At 33.9% G+C, this 18,593-nt stretch overlaps 2 protein-coding genes, 2 long non-coding RNA genes and 2 pseudogenes across 5 annotated transcripts; 3 read left to right on the forward strand and 3 right to left on the reverse strand.

Moving 5' to 3' along the window:
* The first annotated feature begins 1,161 nt into the window (after window positions 1-1,161).
* Window positions 1,162-1,931, forward strand: LOC147940608 (wound-induced protein 1-like). Its single transcript, XM_087461480.1, has one exon. It carries the CDS (start codon window positions 1,249-1,251, stop codon window positions 1,714-1,716), a length of 468 nt encoding a protein of 155 aa, XP_087317606.1. The 5' UTR covers window positions 1,162-1,248; the 3' UTR covers window positions 1,717-1,931.
* Window positions 1,932-5,804: 3,873 nt separating this feature from the next.
* Window positions 5,805-6,393, reverse strand: LOC147940609 (uncharacterized). Its single transcript, XR_015563842.1, has 2 exons — window positions 6,241-6,393; window positions 5,805-5,903 (listed from the first exon to the last, which is right to left on the reverse strand). It is a non-coding gene; the product is annotated as an uncharacterized LOC147940609 (long non-coding RNA).
* A 4,742-nt stretch (window positions 6,394-11,135) lies between these two features.
* On the forward strand, window positions 11,136-12,807 carry LOC104709023 (protein LURP-one-related 15). Its single transcript, XM_087461481.1, has 3 exons — window positions 11,136-11,769; window positions 11,959-12,186; window positions 12,439-12,807. The coding sequence occupies exons 1-3, from the start codon at window positions 11,479-11,481 to the stop codon at window positions 12,580-12,582; spliced, it is 663 nt and encodes a 220-aa protein (XP_087317607.1). The 5' UTR covers window positions 11,136-11,478; the 3' UTR covers window positions 12,583-12,807.
* A 415-nt stretch (window positions 12,808-13,222) lies between these two features.
* LOC147940610 (TOM1-like protein 7) lies at window positions 13,223-16,000 on the forward strand (annotated as a pseudogene). Its single transcript, XR_015563761.1, has 9 exons — window positions 13,223-13,538; window positions 13,641-13,719; window positions 13,827-13,925; window positions 14,014-14,127; window positions 14,226-14,401; window positions 14,467-14,548; window positions 14,624-14,709; window positions 14,819-15,061; window positions 15,144-16,000. The product of XR_015563761.1 is annotated as a TOM1-like protein 7 (transcript).
* On the reverse strand, window positions 15,859-16,409 carry LOC109126068 (uncharacterized). Its single transcript, XR_002033136.2, has 2 exons — window positions 16,171-16,409; window positions 15,859-15,898 (listed from the first exon to the last, which is right to left on the reverse strand). It is a non-coding gene; the product is annotated as an uncharacterized LOC109126068 (long non-coding RNA).
* Window positions 16,410-17,048: 639 nt separating this feature from the next.
* LOC147940611 (uncharacterized) lies at window positions 17,049-17,933 on the reverse strand (annotated as a pseudogene).
* Window positions 17,934-18,593: the final 660 nt, after the last annotated feature.

Genomic DNA, 18,593 nt, shown 5'->3' on the forward strand with positions numbered 1-18,593 from the left:
AAAGATAAACACAAATAATATATTTGACATAATCCCCAAAATATTGAGTCCTATCCTAATAGAAAATGCGACTCTTCAGTTTTCACAATCAAATCCCACAAGGCAGAAACAAGACACTACTATATTGTTTTATACTTAGTGTATTATGAAAAGAAAGTTACTTTTTCAAAAAAAAAAAAAAAAAAGTTATATCACTAAGAAACTACTAAATATTTGTATAAATTAAGAAAATTCTTGTTTTTTTTTTCTAAGACCAAAAAGGTTATATATCACTAAACCGACTAAAACGTTATTCTTTCATTTTATATTGGCTGGCTCACTTATAACAATAGTTGGACGAATCTAGTGGGAAGATTGAGACATATTCTGATTGTTCACTAGAGACAAAATTAATTATAAATTTATAATAGATGTGTATGCACTATGCAGTATGCATCTGGTTCAGGTTCCAACTATGAACTATCTTAAGCAAACTTAGTTACTAGTAATTAACTTAATTACCTGGAGAACGACATAATTAAAACTTTCCAAGCGAGTTTGGTTTTGTTAGACGGTTGGTTTATATCGATCAACTACTACTTTTTTTTTGCGACGAGTTAGCGGGTGAAATAAAAAGGTTATGTTAAAAAAATACTTTTAAGAGGTTCCCGTACTTCCCCTCAAACCACCGTCTCTCAAATCTCCGAACTCTAGATTTACCAAAAAGCTTTTACCAGTAAAACCATCGACGCTTGTAATTTAAAAAAAAAAAAAATAGAACCATACTCAGAAATAAAACATTCAGAAATATTTGAAAACTACGGCTACTAAATCGAATACTGGGTTAGTTCAGATTACAACCCATAGCAACGTATAATGGTATTTCGTGATCAACAACCATCAAACCATATGTAGGATCATATTTGATATCAAACGATGAATGCGAGCATCAAATTTATTAGAAGTAATTTCAGGGGATTACAAACCAAACAATATGATGTAATCTTAGAGGATTAGTCAGAAAACAACTAATATATAATCGCGATTATCACCGACAAAACAAAATCATAATTGAAAAAAAAAAAAAACTAATAAACAAGTCGACGATTGTAAAGAGAAGCAAGCCATGAAATGACCCTCTCTACCGTCACCGAGAGGATTTATGTTGGCTATAAAAGGAACTGAAAACTAGACAAATACATACCCAAAAACTAAAACCTCTCTCTTCAGATTCTATCCTATTCTAAGTTTCAAGAAAGAAATTAACAAATGGAAACACCCAACGTAGAGACTTTGACAAACCAGGGAACCATAGAGTTACTCTACAGGGCGTTGCAACAAGGAGACGCCTCAACGGTAGCCAAAGTGGTGGCCAGTGATGTGGAATGGTGGTTCCATGGACCGCACCATTGTCAACACATGATGAGGCTACTCACTGGGGAACCACCTAGCCAGGTTTCGTTCAGATTTGAGCCAAGTAGTGTACAAGTACTAGTGCCTGGTCATGACTGCGTGATTGCAGAAGGGTGGGAGGGTTCAAACGTGTACTGGGTTCACGTGTGGACGTTGAAAGACGGAGTGGTCACTGAGCTAAGAGAGTATTTCAACACATGGCTCACTGTTACAGACTACAGTCTTGGAGCAATAGGATGGGACATGGGGCGTTGTACGGTTTGGGAGAGCGTACCGAAGGACCTGGGTCGTGGTTCGTTGCCTAGCTTGCTGTTAGCTATTTAACTATAGACCAGAAAGTTAAAGCAACATAAAGTTTGTGTCCGGTGGTTTATGATTTGCCTATATACATTATGTTTCTAAAAAACAGTGTGTTGTGAAACGCAAGTTGTATATATTATTTGGCTCTAAAAATTGTCTACTCATTTTCAGGTTCATCACATAATCATGCCTCAGCAAGTGTAATTGAATTCAGAATAAAATCACTTTCGTTACCTTGATCCAGTCACTTGACCATCGGATATATATAATTGCACTTTGATTTCTATTTAACGACAATGAAAGAGCACATCATGCTTTTATTTTATTTTTTTAAAAAGAAAAAAAGAATGATGCCAACTTACTTGAGTCACTCCGACTCCAGAACGAGCAAGCTGCTAGCCCCTGAGGTTCCAAGCAAATATAGTTTGATGTCAATGACTAGCTAGAGTCTCACAGAGAAGATGAGAGTATAAGAATTATGAAATGTTGTTACTATTCAAAACTCTCAAGCCAGAAGATTCAGAGACATACTGTATGTATAAAGAGATTGATAAGATCGACCAAATACGAGATGAAACGGACAACTAATCAAGATTATGGAAATAATGAAGATATGATTATAGGGAAATCAAGAAAAATCTGGAAGATTCTTCATAAGTGTCAATATATATATGATAATTTAGGAAGTTTACCTTTGATAAGTCAATATGATAATTTAAGATCTCCTAACAACCTGGAGCCAAAACAGTCGTAACTCGTAAGAGTTTTCCGACCACTCTATTCACCTCTATCACACAGACACTAATTAGAACTCAAAACGTGATAAATTGTAAAATTGTGAGTCGTGGATCGAGGCTTCTTTATGGGTCTTTATTGGGCCCCCGAATGAAAAGGGTTAACTGACTTACATTACATATCGCTATTTTACCACAAATTATTGGGGTTTCTTTACCAAAGCACTGCAACGTTCAAATTTATCCACAAATTGATGTGAAGCTTAAATGTGAACAAAAAAAAAAAAAAAACTGTATAATTCAGTTTTCTGTATTCAATCGAGTTTTCCAACTTATGCTACAACAAAAGTAGTTTTTTTATTTTACTCTCTGATGTAGGGAGAAAACTTACAATTATATCATGCTAACAGTTGCCATTGTATACATTCTTTTTTACAAACTAAAAACAAGTAATAGGCTTCCAGGGATGTAGCCTTGAATAATACATGTAGATAATGTAAATATATAGATATTTAGATAAATAGAGGAGAACAGCTCAGATTAAACAACAGATATTTGACAATATAATTAGCACTTAACACTAATTAAGCGTGACAATAGAATATATACATAAAGTCTGATCTGCGTCACAACAGTAAGTTCGCATTTCTGTGTAAGTGCCAGATTTAGTGTGATACATGTCTGCCACCTACTATCTCATTAATTTTTAATTAGCCTTGTCTAATCATATTATTATTTAGTAGTCCATGCTTCAAAATCTTCACACTATATTATCTATATAAAAAAAGCCATTTTTCAGATAAGAAACTAAAAAGGGTATTAAATATCATAAAGAATGTCACAGAAAATAAGCAGTTTAGTCATCCAATTAAGGATAGAATAATCAAACCTAATTATACATCAATTAATTAAAAAACTGATTATTAACGAAACATATCAATATTTTATAGCTAATCAAATTGAATAAGAAATACTTATATCGAATTAACTTATCTTTTAAATTGAATCCCTAGTAGTAGTTTAATTGGGATTTGATCTACCTTTTTTTTTTTTTTTGGCAAACCGGATTTGATTTACCTAGGTTTCTTGTTTTTCTTTTCTTTTTCTTTATTTTCGGAAATAGTTTGATTTACAAACTTTTTCAAGTTCACTGATGTTATTTTTTTTAATCGACAGGTTAAAAATAAATAGTACACAAATTAGTTTCTTTTACGGTTTAATTAATTTTGTTGATTTTTTTTAATTGGATTATGGTTTGAACTCAATATAAGAGAATAAAAATAATTTGTTATAAACAGAACCGATTCAATAATTTAGGAGAACTATTTGTGCATCGGTATAATTTTGTTGGGATAAAATCATAATTTTGAAAGAAGTTGAGGTAGCAATATTGGCTATTTTTTAATAAAAACAATTTTTTTAAAAACAATATAGAGACCTTAAAATAATTGAACCGACAGTTAAAAGAGTTTTGTGCTCGTTGGTGAGATGTCCATTAAATATGTCTGAATGACAACCAATATTTACATACTTTGTCTTCTATATTCCAAACCAGCTCCATAACCATTACAATAGGAAAACAGAAATATTATCAACAGATTTTTTTTTTCTCATCTAAGACTTTTTATTGTAGAAGATAATAAATAAGATCCATGGTCCAGAACCATCGCTATTTTAATTTGGTATAGCCAATTACAAGTATGATGATATTGATTTAATCGCGTAATAGCCAAAAAAAAAATAGCCGTAACTAATTAAATGATGGAATGCAACATAATATTTCTTAGTTGGTAACTAAAAATTTGACTGCGAATGTTATTTTTTTTATTGTTGGATTAATTTTCTGACACAAAAGCATCTAAGATTCGTATTTTTTTCCATAAACAAATCAGTATACCTTTTTAACTGAAAATATATATTATACCTTAAATATAAATATTAAAAGATTCAAAATTAGTTTGTCTCTACAGATTTGGATGATCAGATTTGTTGAAGTTGTGGTTAACCAAAACTAGAATGGAATGTATAATAGAATTTCGTCTCGATCAACTCTGCAATTTTTAAGTAAGAATAATGATTTTTTTTAAGTAATAATGATAATTAGGAAAATATTACTTAGAAAAGTCATCCACTTAGTCTAATCTCCCTTTGATATACGCTAAAGATATAAGAGGCTTCATAACGTGATTTGTAATCAATAATATGGTGTTTTGTTCACCAAAATAAAATAAAAATAATAACTAGCTATATCTAGTTATTGGCTTATGTCCCAAAGTTTCTTTAAGCATAATTGACTAATTTTCACTTTTTAGGTTTTCTAATATATTCTCTCAATTGGTAGATTTAAACTAGAAAAATCAAGTTAATAATGAGCGTGATGTCAATTTTACTTTACCAATATAAATAATTAAATGGATGTATGTAAATTTGAAAGTAGTGTTGTCTTTTGCATAACAACTGAAAAATAAAACTTTTTGGCGCGACTTCGGTTATGGAATTATTCTAATTTATATTACATATTGTATTCTCTCCACTCACATCTCCATCACTCTTCTCTTTTACAGTGGAATGTCACGTGTCGTTCCCATGATTCAAACAGAATATTCCTTACCAATTAGCAATATATACCTATACACACACTTCTTCGTTCAAAAAAAAAAAAAAAAAAAAAACCTATACACACACTTCTAATGCATGGATAGTCGTCTGGTTTAATAGAAGCTTTTTTTTTTTTTTGAGAAAGTAATAGAAGCTACATATAGATTCCAAAAGAAATAAATATATACTGCATGTATTGTTGTTTAACGGCCTGCTGCTTATATTCTCGAGGGTATCTTACACTAGTATTGCGTATCTCATATTAACAGTATTTATACATCTATATATACACGGTCACATATCACTATCTATATATATTCAGGTCCATGCAACGCAATAAAAACTTTTGAAAATCGAGTCATTGTTGAATGTGTGCTCATAGGCTGTTAAAGATTTCTCATGATCTCTTGACGGGGACTTGTATTTCAGTCACTACATCCCATCTGTGTTTACAATTCACATCCTTTTTTTTCCTTGATAAAATGAAAACAAAAAATGTGTTTAAGAAAAGCTAAAGTGAATTAATCCTCATGGTCATAGACTATTCGTTGATCGAAAGAAGATAATTAGTTGATTTGGAAATTATAATTAATGAGAAACATGAATTTTCCTTAATTATATCAAGTCTTTATTAAATAATTAAATTAAATTAATCTTAGCCTACCAGGTTTGACAAAATTAATTAACAAAAACTGATAATTATCAATAGCTCTTTTTTTTTGTGAAATATCAATATATAGCTCTTTATCTATGTAAAAAAAATAGGGTGAAAAAAACATACAAAAATTATGTCGAATGATATGTACATGTGCTTGCATAATTTTGGTGGTTGTTCGGATTCTGCATCCAGTTTTCATGATCATTGAGGTTTGGCCATTCCTGCAAAAAATAAACATTTTTGTTAAATACGTTTTTTTTTTTGGTTTGGCTGAACATATTACCATTTTCTTTAATTTTTTAGATCATAAGATATTCGGAACACCTATATAGAGATCAGAGTGATTATGACTATTGAAATACATATTTTAAATTTCACTATTGAAATAACTGATGAACCTATAATAGATATATAAACAACCAAAATTTTAATTAATCGGAATTATATAATGGATGTTAACTCTTTTTTTTTTTTTTTTTTGCAGTTAGAGCAATCAAAACAATTTTTTGAATACATATCTTTATTATGAGAAAAAGAAGAAGAAAAACAAAAGTTGACCTGACTTGGGCAAGTCATGAATGGTGAACCTAGACCTTCGATACAAATTCCTATATAAAGATAAAGCATTGAAAATTAGGGGTAAAGAATAGGAAAAGAGAAATTTAAACGCACAAATAAACTGTTTGAAGACAAGAGAAGCATCTCAATGATTTTCACGAGATAGGACCTAGAATTTGGAAGTGGACTTTGATCGAGACTTTATAATAGGGTGGGCAATTTTCAGTCCCACATTGTCGTTTCTCATTCCTCACCAATATACTGTATTTTATGGAAATTAAGCCAAAATTACCTGACAATTATATTCATTACTATTATCGCCAAAAATAAAATTAGTAAGTAGTACTATATATGCAATAACATCTACTACAAGCTCCCAAAAAAAAATTAATATGGTCCCAACGTAATGTTATACAGTTAGAATTGAATTAAATGTATGCAACAAACAATGGTAGCTGAGGGTATATTATATATAACCAACCCAAAAGAATAGTTATCCATGAAACAAATATTGACAAAAAATGTATATATGTGTATATATGAGATATAAAGAAAATACTATCACCTATGTGTATATATGGAATGGAAGAAGGGAAAAATAGCAAAGTTGGTTCAAATACATTCTTCTTTGTTACCGCCAAAACTAGCTTTGGCCATATAGGCTCTCAATGGTTTCACTAACTAAGATCGTTTGCAAACGAACCGCTGCTATGATCACTAATCAACATCTTTTTTGAAAATAGCGGTTGATCATCTTGGTTGGAAAAGATGGTTACACCTTATTTTTGGTGGTTGCAAACACCAACTTGAATCATTCTAGTAAACCCACGTTTGGTGAATTTTCAAAGTTACACAACTTTTTTTTTGGCATTTTGTTTTTTGTTTTTGGTGTAAAATAACAAATATTGTTGGAATTATACGAGTCTCAGATAACAAAGGTGAATTACATTGCAAATAATTTAAAACCCCCACAACGGTAATGATAAGAGAAAATTAATGATAAGAGAAAAATTTTATTAAAATTTCTTATTATGAATTAGATAATGATTTCATTTTTTAAAGTTTTTAGAATAAATTTCATTTTTATAATTTATTACAAATTTTTAAATAATTTATGATATTTTACCAGTATAATCTATTATCATAATGACAAAACTAATTATTTAGCACTTTAACGTTTTTAATTTAATTATGTTCATATATCTTATCATAAATTAAAAAATAATTTATTACTCTAATTTTCTATTTTCCAACTAAATTAATTTAATTTTTTATTATTTATTAAAATTTATACTATTCAACCGCTACAATATTACCAATCAAACTAAATACTCGACCGCTCTTTTCAATCGTACAATCTTTTCTATCCGCTATCTTTAACCGCTCTCTTTTCAACCATTTTTTTTTCAACCGCTCAAAATTTTCTAACTGCCTCGTTTAAACGTGGTCACCAATCAAAGCCATAGTTATAATTTAACATTATTATGTCAATTAAAAAAATTTGAACAATATAAAATATGGAACGGAAGAAAATTGATCAAAAATATAAATATTTTACATTGAAAATATACCAAATTAGAAGTAAAATAAACGCTTAGTTTGCAAAAAAAAAAGTGATTAGTTAGATGAAACAGATAAAGAAAAAGGAAATGGATTTGATATAATAATAATTACGACAGCATGATTCTCTCAAGTCCTACCTTAATGTCGAAAAAAGAAAAGTCATTGAGCTGTCGGATGGTACTCTTTAATGATTTCACCAGAAATATTTCTCTACAAATAGAGAAAAATTAAAATCTCTATCGTTTTATTTCGTGTGCAAAAATTAAAATCTCTACTTAATTCCAGTTTTAACCTCACTTTTTTTTTTTCAATAAACGATTGGCTGCAAATTAGTTCAAAACATGTACTAACTATCAAAAGAAACCTCATATAGTAATTGACGTTTACATACGAATATACGGAGGGGATTAATAGTCTTGACATCTTGTGGTTCTCAAGAACATTGTTTTAAAACTGCGTGTATATATATATATATATATGCAAACAAACACACACACTCACTTTCTTTAATATATACGTGTATACGCAAACATACACACTTTCTTTTGGGGGTTTTGGGTAGCATGTTCATGGGTCAGCATGCCATGTCTCCATTATCTTTTTGATGTATATTTAGATTTTTATTATGATAAATTCAAAAATAAATGCTGTTATCTGTTAATTAGAATAACAACAAAAGTAAATGGTAAATGATCAATTTTGGAATCACGGTGTCAAATATAAAACCTAGCTACAAGATATGCATAATAGTTGAAGAGAGTTTTAGTGTCATGTAGGTATATAAAAAAAATCTAGTGTCACAACTCACACATGACACAACACACACGCACAAACGAATACGCGAAAACAAAAACGTATTTTTCTATGCACCCTTAGCTAAATAAATTTGGGCAATTAAAATTAATTAATCAATATTTCCGTTTGCTATAAATGAGAAACCACTTGGTACATTTACTTGACTCTCTCTCTCTCTCTCTCTCTCCATCTCTCTCTCTTTCTCTTTCTCTTTCACTCTCCCTCTCTCATCCTGGTCTCTCTCTCTCTCTCTCTTTCTCTCTCACTCTCTCTCATCCTGGTATCTGTCTCGCTCATCCCGGCCTTAGTTGTTCTGTGGTAGGAGAGATAGGAGTGAATGATGAAGGTGTGTGCTGAGCAAGATGGAGAAGCAGGGCACGTGCATTACTAGCTCATCTCGTTTGCATAAATATATATATATACAAACCTCCAAATGTATGTATGTATGTATATACATACGTACGGAAATATGTGTGGAGTGTGATAGTGAATGAGTTAGTTCTTCATGTGCCCATCTTCCCCATCATGACCATTTCACCTTGATAACGTTGGCGACGATGATTCCAGTGTTAGTCATTTAGTAGTACTGACGCACGTGGGACTGGTTTTGTATCTTTAAACACACACGTGTGTTTGTGTACGAGCTAGAGATTGCTTATTTTGCGAGGAAGTAGATCGAAACCCTGCAAAAGTACCTATTATACGTACCTACGCAAGGGAAGCTTGGTCTTTGGAAATAGGATCAGGTAGGTAACAAAATTATATGTAGATAATTAATTATATACTGTACTATATATATATATATATTCACGCATCTTGATTAGATTCACTTATATAATAGTAAGTTGTTCAAAAACCGTATATGTGTCATTTCATAATGAATATATACTTTCGGTTTTTAGATAAGCTAATTAAGAGATCCGACGACTATTCAAGTATTTTTCTTTTAAATGGAAATTTACAATAAGATATAGGATGCAGCTAATTCTTCTAGGGTATGTTGTCCCTATAAAGAGTACATACCGAGTAAAAGATAAGTAAATTAATTGATTAGTGGAGCATGAGTCCAAAGAAATTTTTAAGTAAAGATTATGCAATTGCACTTGCTGGTTTCGTTTGCTCTTTTATTTTCCGTCCACGCGCGTGTTTACAATAACAACCATATATTATATAAATATATATATATATATGATTCGAATGATATGATAGTTTTTTTTTGGGTTAAACAACTTACAAACACACGATACAAAAATACACTTTCAAGGCGTGATACCACTTCTATCTTTCTTTATTTTTTAATTGTCTAATAAGTGTTTTTTTCCTTTGACGTCTCGTCTAATTATAAAGTTTTTTTTTTTTGTTGTTGTCGTCAAACTCTAAGAATAAGTTTATATATCAATTATAACACATTATTGACAACACTTACAAACTATTATTATGCTATTCAATTGTTATTTCGTTGTTTTGTCAAACAGTTTTATAATGTAATTATAAGTATGTTTTTGAAATGTATGCTTGATTAAAGGATCTTTTAAGTCGTACTTATAATAACTTTTTGGATTCTACTAATTAAGATCCCTTCTCCAGTTCTCCGCAATGTATCATCTGCATTTTTCAGATCTAGATTAACGTTTTCGAGACATTTATTATTACCTTTTTTTTAGCATACTAGCATAGCAGTATTGTTTAGCAGAATTAAGAACATTCATGTGATATCGTGATGATTTTACTTTCCAACAAAAAAATGAAGAAGATAAGTTAGCTTATCTTTTAGATAATGTTTTTTTTTTCTAGACAACGAAAATTTCCTTTCAGAACCACATATTCTAATAAAAGTCTAAATTGGGCCAATACATCTTCCTAGGCCATATACTGGGCTTTACTAATGCTATCAGTGGAGTCGATCTGAACAAGTGTTAGGCCTTAAAGTACTCTGTATGTGGACATTAGATATATATATATATATATATATATCTTGATTTAGTAATTATAAACATACGAATAAATTCGATCAGACAAAGAGCTGTATTATGATTCGTATTGGGTGGTTGGTTTAGTAGTTGGGAAATTTATTTATTCTGGAGACCACCATTACAATTGGAGTCTTTTCAATGTGATTTCAATTCTATACGTACTTGGAAATTAGTATGAGATATTTTTCTTCTCCGTTGTAGAAAAATATATATTAATACAATATTGTAAATTAGATAATAAAACCATATATGACTGGAGTTAGTCTAACGGTACGTATTGATATTGCCAAGCCATCATGTACAATTGATCAGGTTACGAATTCGAATTGTGCATATAATAGGAGTGGTGGTAGACAACAAAATAAAGTGAAATAAGATTTAAATGTTGGGTGATAGCAAAACTGTATTAAAAAGAGACCAAATTGAGACGTAGCGTCGGTGTTCGAAACATGTTTAGTTACGTTGAAATCAAAATGTATTCCCGTATTGAGGTGTTACTTACATAACGCGTCTTCAGATTTGAACCGAGTTAAAATAAATTTTGACAAAAGACAATAATAAAGGAAAATAACCTTTGAATTTCTTTATCTTATACAAAAAGGAAACTTTTTTCTTGGAATCTAAGGAAGAACAAAAAAAGAAACCAAAAGTTTATGCTATTCAAAGAGAAAAGTCAACATATTCGATCCAGATATTTTATCTTTTCATAAATTATATAAGACCCCTTTCGTAAACTTATCCTCACGAAGCGGCCGCATAACCCAGACCCAAAAACAACAAAAAGAGAGAGAGAAAAAAAAAGAACATATTTTCGAAGCAAATTAAAGGGAAGCAAGTCAATTAGGCAAAACAAAGATATACCTACCGAGAGAGTACTGTAATCCGATTTGGAGAAAGAAAGCAAAGAATGGAGCAGCAGCAGCCTTATGTGTACGCTTACCCACAAGGCACGGGCCCTTCGGCTCCTCCTCCGCCAGGACCCCAAGCCGGAGTGATAGTGGATCCGAGGTACTGCGCGCCTTACCCTGTAGATCTGACCATCGTACGGAAGATGATGACGTTAACGGACGGTAACTTCGCTATAACGGACGTTAACGGGAACCTGTTGTTCAAGGTGAAGGAACCTGTGTTTGGTCTTCACGACAAGAGGATCCTGCTCGATGCTTCTGGAACTCCGGTCGTGACTTTGAGAGAGAAGGTCAAATCAATCCCCACTCTTTTTTTTCTTTTCTCTGGTTCAAAAAAAAAAAAAAAAAGAAGAAAACATTGAAGTAGCACATGTAGTAACCCTATATATATATAGAAGATTGTTACCAAAAAAAAATATATATATATATATAGAAGATTACTCCGATTCTAAATTATTAAGAAGATTTTTTTGTTGCAGATGGTGAGCATGCATGACAGGTGGCAAGTGTTTAGAGGAGGGAGTACGGAGCAGCGTGATCTGCTGTACACGGTGAAAAGATCGTCGATGCTTCAGCTAAAGACCAAACTAGATGTGTTTTTAGGACACAACAAGGAGGAGAAGAGGTGTGATTACAGGGTCAAAGGGAGTTGGCTGGAGCGTTCTTGTGTTGTTTACGCCGGCGAATCTGACGCCATTGTTGCCCAAGTAAAAACACTAATTATTTTAATTAACTCTCTCTCTCTCTCTCTCTTTATTTCCTTTCCTTTAAATAAAAATCATTATTACTACTTTAGTAGTACTTGTGGAGGACCCATCTCAGCAGCAGTTTGTGCATCTCATCATGATCATCATCACAATGCATGTCTCATTAATTAATGGAAATAAATGTTTTTGGTGAATTAGTAGGGTATATTTATATACTTACTATTATTTATATGGTTTGGAATTGGATGGCAGATGCACAGGAAGCACACGGTGCAGAGCGTATTCTTGGGAAAAGACAATTTCTCGGTGACTGTTTATCCAAATGTTGATTATGCCTTCATTGCCTCTCTCGTTGTCATTCTCGATGACGTTAACCGTGAAGACCGAGCCGCCTGATCGATCCCCTTACCTCACGTCACGTTTGAAGAGGAGAGGGAACCTTTGTTTTTAGTATTTATAACTACGTATATGTTTTTGTATATGTAACGTATTCTCCTAAAACAAAACTAGGTGTTGTTTATTAAGCTTTGTTTGTGTGTGAGAGATCATCTCAGTTGTGTAATTTATCAATATAACTGCGCTTGTTCATGTTTTAATGATTACAACAACTACTTTGACATACTTTTCTACTCATAATATTCATATTTTTCAGTGTGTTTTTCTTTTTCACACAACATTTTTCATTGAAGGATACGTATTTTCACATAGTAAATGAAAATGATGATGCATGATGAGACGATCTATAGTATTAAAAAGGTACTACGTAACGTACGTACTAAACTACTAAGTAGTAGTAAGTAGTACTAACTAGTAAATACAGTTTATTAGGAAACGCTAAAAGCCAATCAAAAGTAAGCCCATCTCAAAAATTTAACGGCCCAAATTCCATTTTATGAGAAAGCGGAACTTGCTGCTAAAAAGGCTCTCGCGACATATTTTTTTGACCGAAGAAAAATAAGAAATCCGAAAAGGCCACGTGACAGTAATTGCTGAAGGAGTGGGACCCGGTGTTACTGAGAGAAGAGAGAAGACGTGGCCAAAACAAAAGTGGAAAACAGATTTTGAACGGACACACGAATTTGTCGGAAAAAAGGCTCTGTTTCGTATTTCTCCATGTATATATGGCCGAGAGGAAGATTGGCTTTACCCGACGAAAATTCTACGTGGAATTTTTGGAAAATGAGGCCTTCATCTTCTTCTTCTTCTTCATCTTCATCATCATCCTCTAGTTCTCAATCGTTTAGGCTGTCTTCGGTGACAGTGGCTGTCGACAAAGCCACGAGCGAGCTTCTCCTCACTCCTGATTGGACCATCGTCATTGCCATCTGCGACTCCCTCAATTCTAATCGCTGGTAAGTTCAACCAATATATCTTCTCTCTGTTTTTTTATTATGATAGAACATTTCCAAAATGAATCTTCTTAAGGAGTGACTTTTTTCTTTTCTTTTCTGTAGGCAATGCAAAGATGCGATCAAAGCTGTCAAGAGAAGATTAAACCACAAGAGTTCTAAAGTACAATTACTCACTTTAACGGTACTCTTTTTTTCCTTCATGTACAGTATGATGAACCCCCTGTTACTTTGTGAATGTGATCTCTTCTCTCGGTTAACTTGTTACATATTTTACTACTAACATGATAGTTGTTGGAGGCAATGCTTAAAAACTGTGGGGACTTTGTTCATTCTCATATCGCTGAGAAACATCTTCTTGAAGATATGGTTAAGATTGTCAGGAAAAAGGTTGCTCTTGTCAACTTCTTTCTTTCTTTCTTTCTTTTTGGGATATATACTCTTAGTCAATCTTTGATATATGTGTTGTGTGTGAAAGGGTGATTTTGAAGTGAGGAACAGAATATTGATATTGTTGGATACTTGGAACGAAGCATTCAATGCAGTTGCTTGCAGACACCCTCACTACAATTGGGCCTTCCAAGAGCTTAAAGTAACACCCTCTTCCTTTTATTCCTTTTTCTTCTTCTTCTTTAGATTAGCCATATCCACTCTCATTCCTGTTTCTGTTTTATTCATTCTGATCTGCAGAGGTGTGGGGTGAAATTCCCACAACGTTCAAAAGAAGCACCCCTGATGCTTGCACCACCTCCACCTCCCCCGACTTCCACACAGTCTTCTTCTTCTTCTTCTTCTATGAACTTAATGTCCATTGGTTCGTTTCGAAGGCTTGATGAAACAATGGCTGCGGAAATTGAGAGCCTAAGGTTTCCTACTAATCTATTCAACATATAGCTAATAATGTTTTCACTAATGTTGATTAATGTTTCAGCTTATCAAGCCTTGAATCGATGAGAAATGTGATGGATCTTGTGAATGACATGGTTAAAGCCATGAATCCTTCTGATAAATCAGTAAGTGCAGAATTATATGCATCACTCCTCCCAATGATCGAATCTCTAACTAATCTGGTATTTCATCTTCCACAGGCCTTAAAAGATGAGCTAATAGTTGACCTAGTAGAGCAGTGCAGATCTAATCAGAAGAAATTAATCCAGATGCTCACCACAACTGCGTCTGTCTTCTCCACCTTTTTACCAAATCTTTTTCAGTTTTACTTGTTCCTTTTTTTTTTCTTCTTCTTACTAATAAAACATCTGTTCTTGCTTTCTTCTTCTTCACAGGGACGAGGATGTTTCGGCACGTGGTCTCGAGCTGAATGACTCTTTGCAGGTAGTGCTCGCGAGACACGACTCTATTGCCTCTGGTGTCTCTCTTCCAATGTTGCAGGCCCCAGAGACAAAGACCGGCGATGCTGCTGCTCTTAAGTCTGACTCGGACGAGTCTTCTTCATCATCCAGCAGTGAAAGTGAAACAGATGAGCGGGATGAGGATATTAAAGACGACTTTATGCAGTTAGCCAAAAGGTTAGACGTCATTCACTCACAAAACTCAACACACTAGTATTTGCGACTCACCAAGTAAAGTAGTGCATTCTGGAATTGACAGGCACGCTCTGTTAAATGCCGAACACATCGAGGAAGAAGAAGAAACATTGCTTCTAGGAAACACCAATGAAAACGCTGCAGAAATAGAAGCCAAGACACAGTGCAAAGAGCTAGCTTTATTCGGCACAACAACAACAACGGCAACAACCAAGTCAGAGCAGGACATTATTGAACTTCTCAGCCTAACTCTGTCAACAACTGCGCTGCCAACTCCACAAACGCAACCGCAAGAGCAGGCTCCACCGTTTTTTGCTGAAGATAATATTCTTATGAACAGCTACGTTGTCCCCTGGGCACAACAATCTCAGGGAGAACCACCGCAAGTCCCAAAAATGGCTCAGTTTGCTCCACCGGGGCCTCAGTTTCAGCCATGGATTCCGCAGCAGCAGCAGCAGCAACAACAAGCGTTTTCATACGGTTATCCTCAGCCACAATGGAGCAGTGTCCACCAAGTAAACAGTAATGAGCCAACAACATTGTGGAGTCAAGGAGGAGGCAATGAAAGTAAGATATTTGAGAGAAACTTGCAATACTCAAACTCCTTCCCGGCTAGAGCCGCGGGGACATCCGGTGCTGCTGTGGCTGGCAGCAGCAGAGACCCTATGTTCCTCCGTACAAATTATTTGAAGATCTAAACGTCTTCCGGAACGCAGATGGAGGCGTCTGGAGTAGCAAATGACCTTTCTTCTTTTTTATATCACTCTACTCAAGGGGGATATATCATAAATAGTTCCAAAAACTACTTCAAAAATTCTCCTATAAATTTACAATAAGACTTTTAGAAACAATATGATAAAAAAAAAAAAAAAAAAAATAGAATTAAATCTCACAGAGAGATCTATAACTTTCTTTCTACCATTTACTTGTGCCGTTTACACTACGAAATAGGCCAATAATAAAAGAAAAACATACACACACGGGCCTTTGCAAAGCTTCGCTAGAAAAACTGAAAAAGTATTCTCGAAATCACATTCAGCAATGGTCCATTTAAATGAAAATATAGGAAATCAATTGCAACTATCACTCACTTGCTTCTTTCGGATCGAACTATCTTCCTCGCCGACGGAGGAGGATCTGGTGCTGCGTCTATAAAGATAAAACGAGCGACAGACAGAGTTCATCATAGTTTCAATTCAAGCAGCCTCGATTTACCGCCGGCGGCGACAACAGTCGCATCGTCTTCTACGCCGTTGCCGAAGAGCCTTCCCAGCAAAAAAAAAAAAAAAAAAAGACAAAATCAGTTGTAATTTTAATTACGTGGGCCAATGGGCCTCGTTACAAACGGCCTTCCAACATTAATCTGTTGGAGCGGAATGAGTTTTCTACGCGCGCAATGGGGCAAAGTAAAGTACACGCTCCAATGGCAGCCGCCGACACCATCCTTAACTTTATTAACTCGCATAGTGTTTTTTTTTTTTTTTAGTGTTAAAATTTTGTTTACGTGTTGCACAGTACTCATTCAAATGAGTATTGAAATATCTATCTCTCTAGTCTCTACGAGAGAAGAATTAAAGTAAGTTAAAATTTTGACTACAAAACCAGAGATGATATTGAAATATTTTCCACTGTCTGATCGTGGAAAACCAATCATAATCGACAAAAGTATCAATTAAATTACGAAGAAACAACCACCAATTGCTATTAAGTTTTTGCATGTGTTTCTTTGCTTGGAAGACAGCTTAATTTAACACAAAAGAAGCCTTGTTCAAACTCCACATTTGCAATTTACACGGAACCATAATCAAACAATATATATATATATAAAAGACTTTGGGCCAATACTTGTCAAAGTTTAAGTAATGCACTAAACCAGATGAATGCGACCAGTTACTAATTTATTAATCTTTCTGATCAATTACGTAACTGTGCCTTTCCTTTTTTAACAAGATGGATAAGCAATAGAAGATTTGGAGTCGCATTACCGACACAACTTAGATTAAATATTTCAATATTAATAATACGATATATGGAACACAAAATATATATATATATATTAAAGAAAAAGAAAAAGAGTATGTAAAATTTCCACGTTTTATTTTCCAAGTTTACAACCGGAAATTATGATCAGATGAAACATCTGCGGATTCCGAAGCAATTGGTGGATTGTGATCTACGAATGGGGTAGTGATCAGCAGCAGAAGAGTCGAAATATGAGAATCTTCGCATGGCCTTCCTTTCTGTTTGAATCTTGAACCGATCGTACTCATTCTCATCCATCAACACCCTCTCCGACATTGATGGTGGTGACCATGCCGACAGTTTCTTCACCTTGCTGTTATGCTCGCCCGACTGCCAGAAGAGCCTTGTCGGGATTAGTGCCAGGATTTTCTTGGTGGACTTTTTCGAACCGCGGCTGATTTGGTCGCCGGAGAAGGAGAAGTGGGACGGCGGAGGAGTGAGTGGTGGCAGAGCAGCTAGCTCAGATGAGGGGTGTTTGGGTGTGCCTGGATGAGATTCCCATTCAAATGGGACGGAACCGGCGGCTCCGTCGTAGTAGTAAATTCTAAAGGAAGGACAAGCTGATGCTGCCGCTGTCTCCGACGAAAAGCGTTGTTTAGTCGACGATAGCTTGCTGGAGAAGGTGGCTGTGTCTTGCTTTCTCACTGGCGGATCCCGCTCAGATCCACTGTTTGGCATTATGGCTTGGGAGAGTGCGAGAGAGAGAAAGAAAGAAATAAAGAAAGAAAGATAGATTTATGCATGAGACGTATGGAATGAATATCTATCAAGTATATATGGTGCCTAGTGTCTTTGGTACGGTTTTTACTTTTTGCCTTATTTTGTTTCGTTCTGGTTGGTGTCTATAGAAACTATATGATAAGCATAATGTAACATTGATGGAAATGAAATATTTATTCAATTGTACGGTTAAATAGGTCATGGTTACAATTTGTAAAGATATATTATAAAATTCAAAAATGTTGTGGTCCAAGCCTTTTAAGTACCGTGGCAGTAACCCACTCGATATGATAATGTTCAGAAACTTGTTTAGAGACCCTTATTGAGAGGCGCAGTAACCAACCACTCGATGCTACGAAAAGAAAAGAAAAGAAAAACTCACATATGAATGATGATGAGGAGGGCTAAAGACTCATGTACTGCAAGATATTTGTATCAAATGTATATAGCAATCACGTACAATTCATCCAATAAGAACATTTTTTTTTTTGGTAAACTCCAATAAGAACATTTACAACCCAAATAATAATTTCAACCCTTGTGCGCTTCTTTGTGTATAAGCAATGTATATTATTTAGAACATTTACAACCCAAATAATATACATTGCTTATACACAAAGAAGCGCACAAGGGTTGAAATTATGAAGAAAGGTGTGTGGTTATTAATTGGAGAAGCATTTAATTTATGTGGAGAGTAAAGGGGGCCATATTATATATAGCTGAAAACAATACACACATAAATTGAATAATTGTGGTTAAATTGGAAAGCAGC

Source organism: Camelina sativa, chromosome 8, assembly GCF_030686135.1.
Source record: "Camelina sativa cultivar CO46 ecotype springtype chromosome 8, ASM3068613v1".
Taxonomy (NCBI): domain Eukaryota; kingdom Viridiplantae; phylum Streptophyta; class Magnoliopsida; order Brassicales; family Brassicaceae; genus Camelina; species Camelina sativa.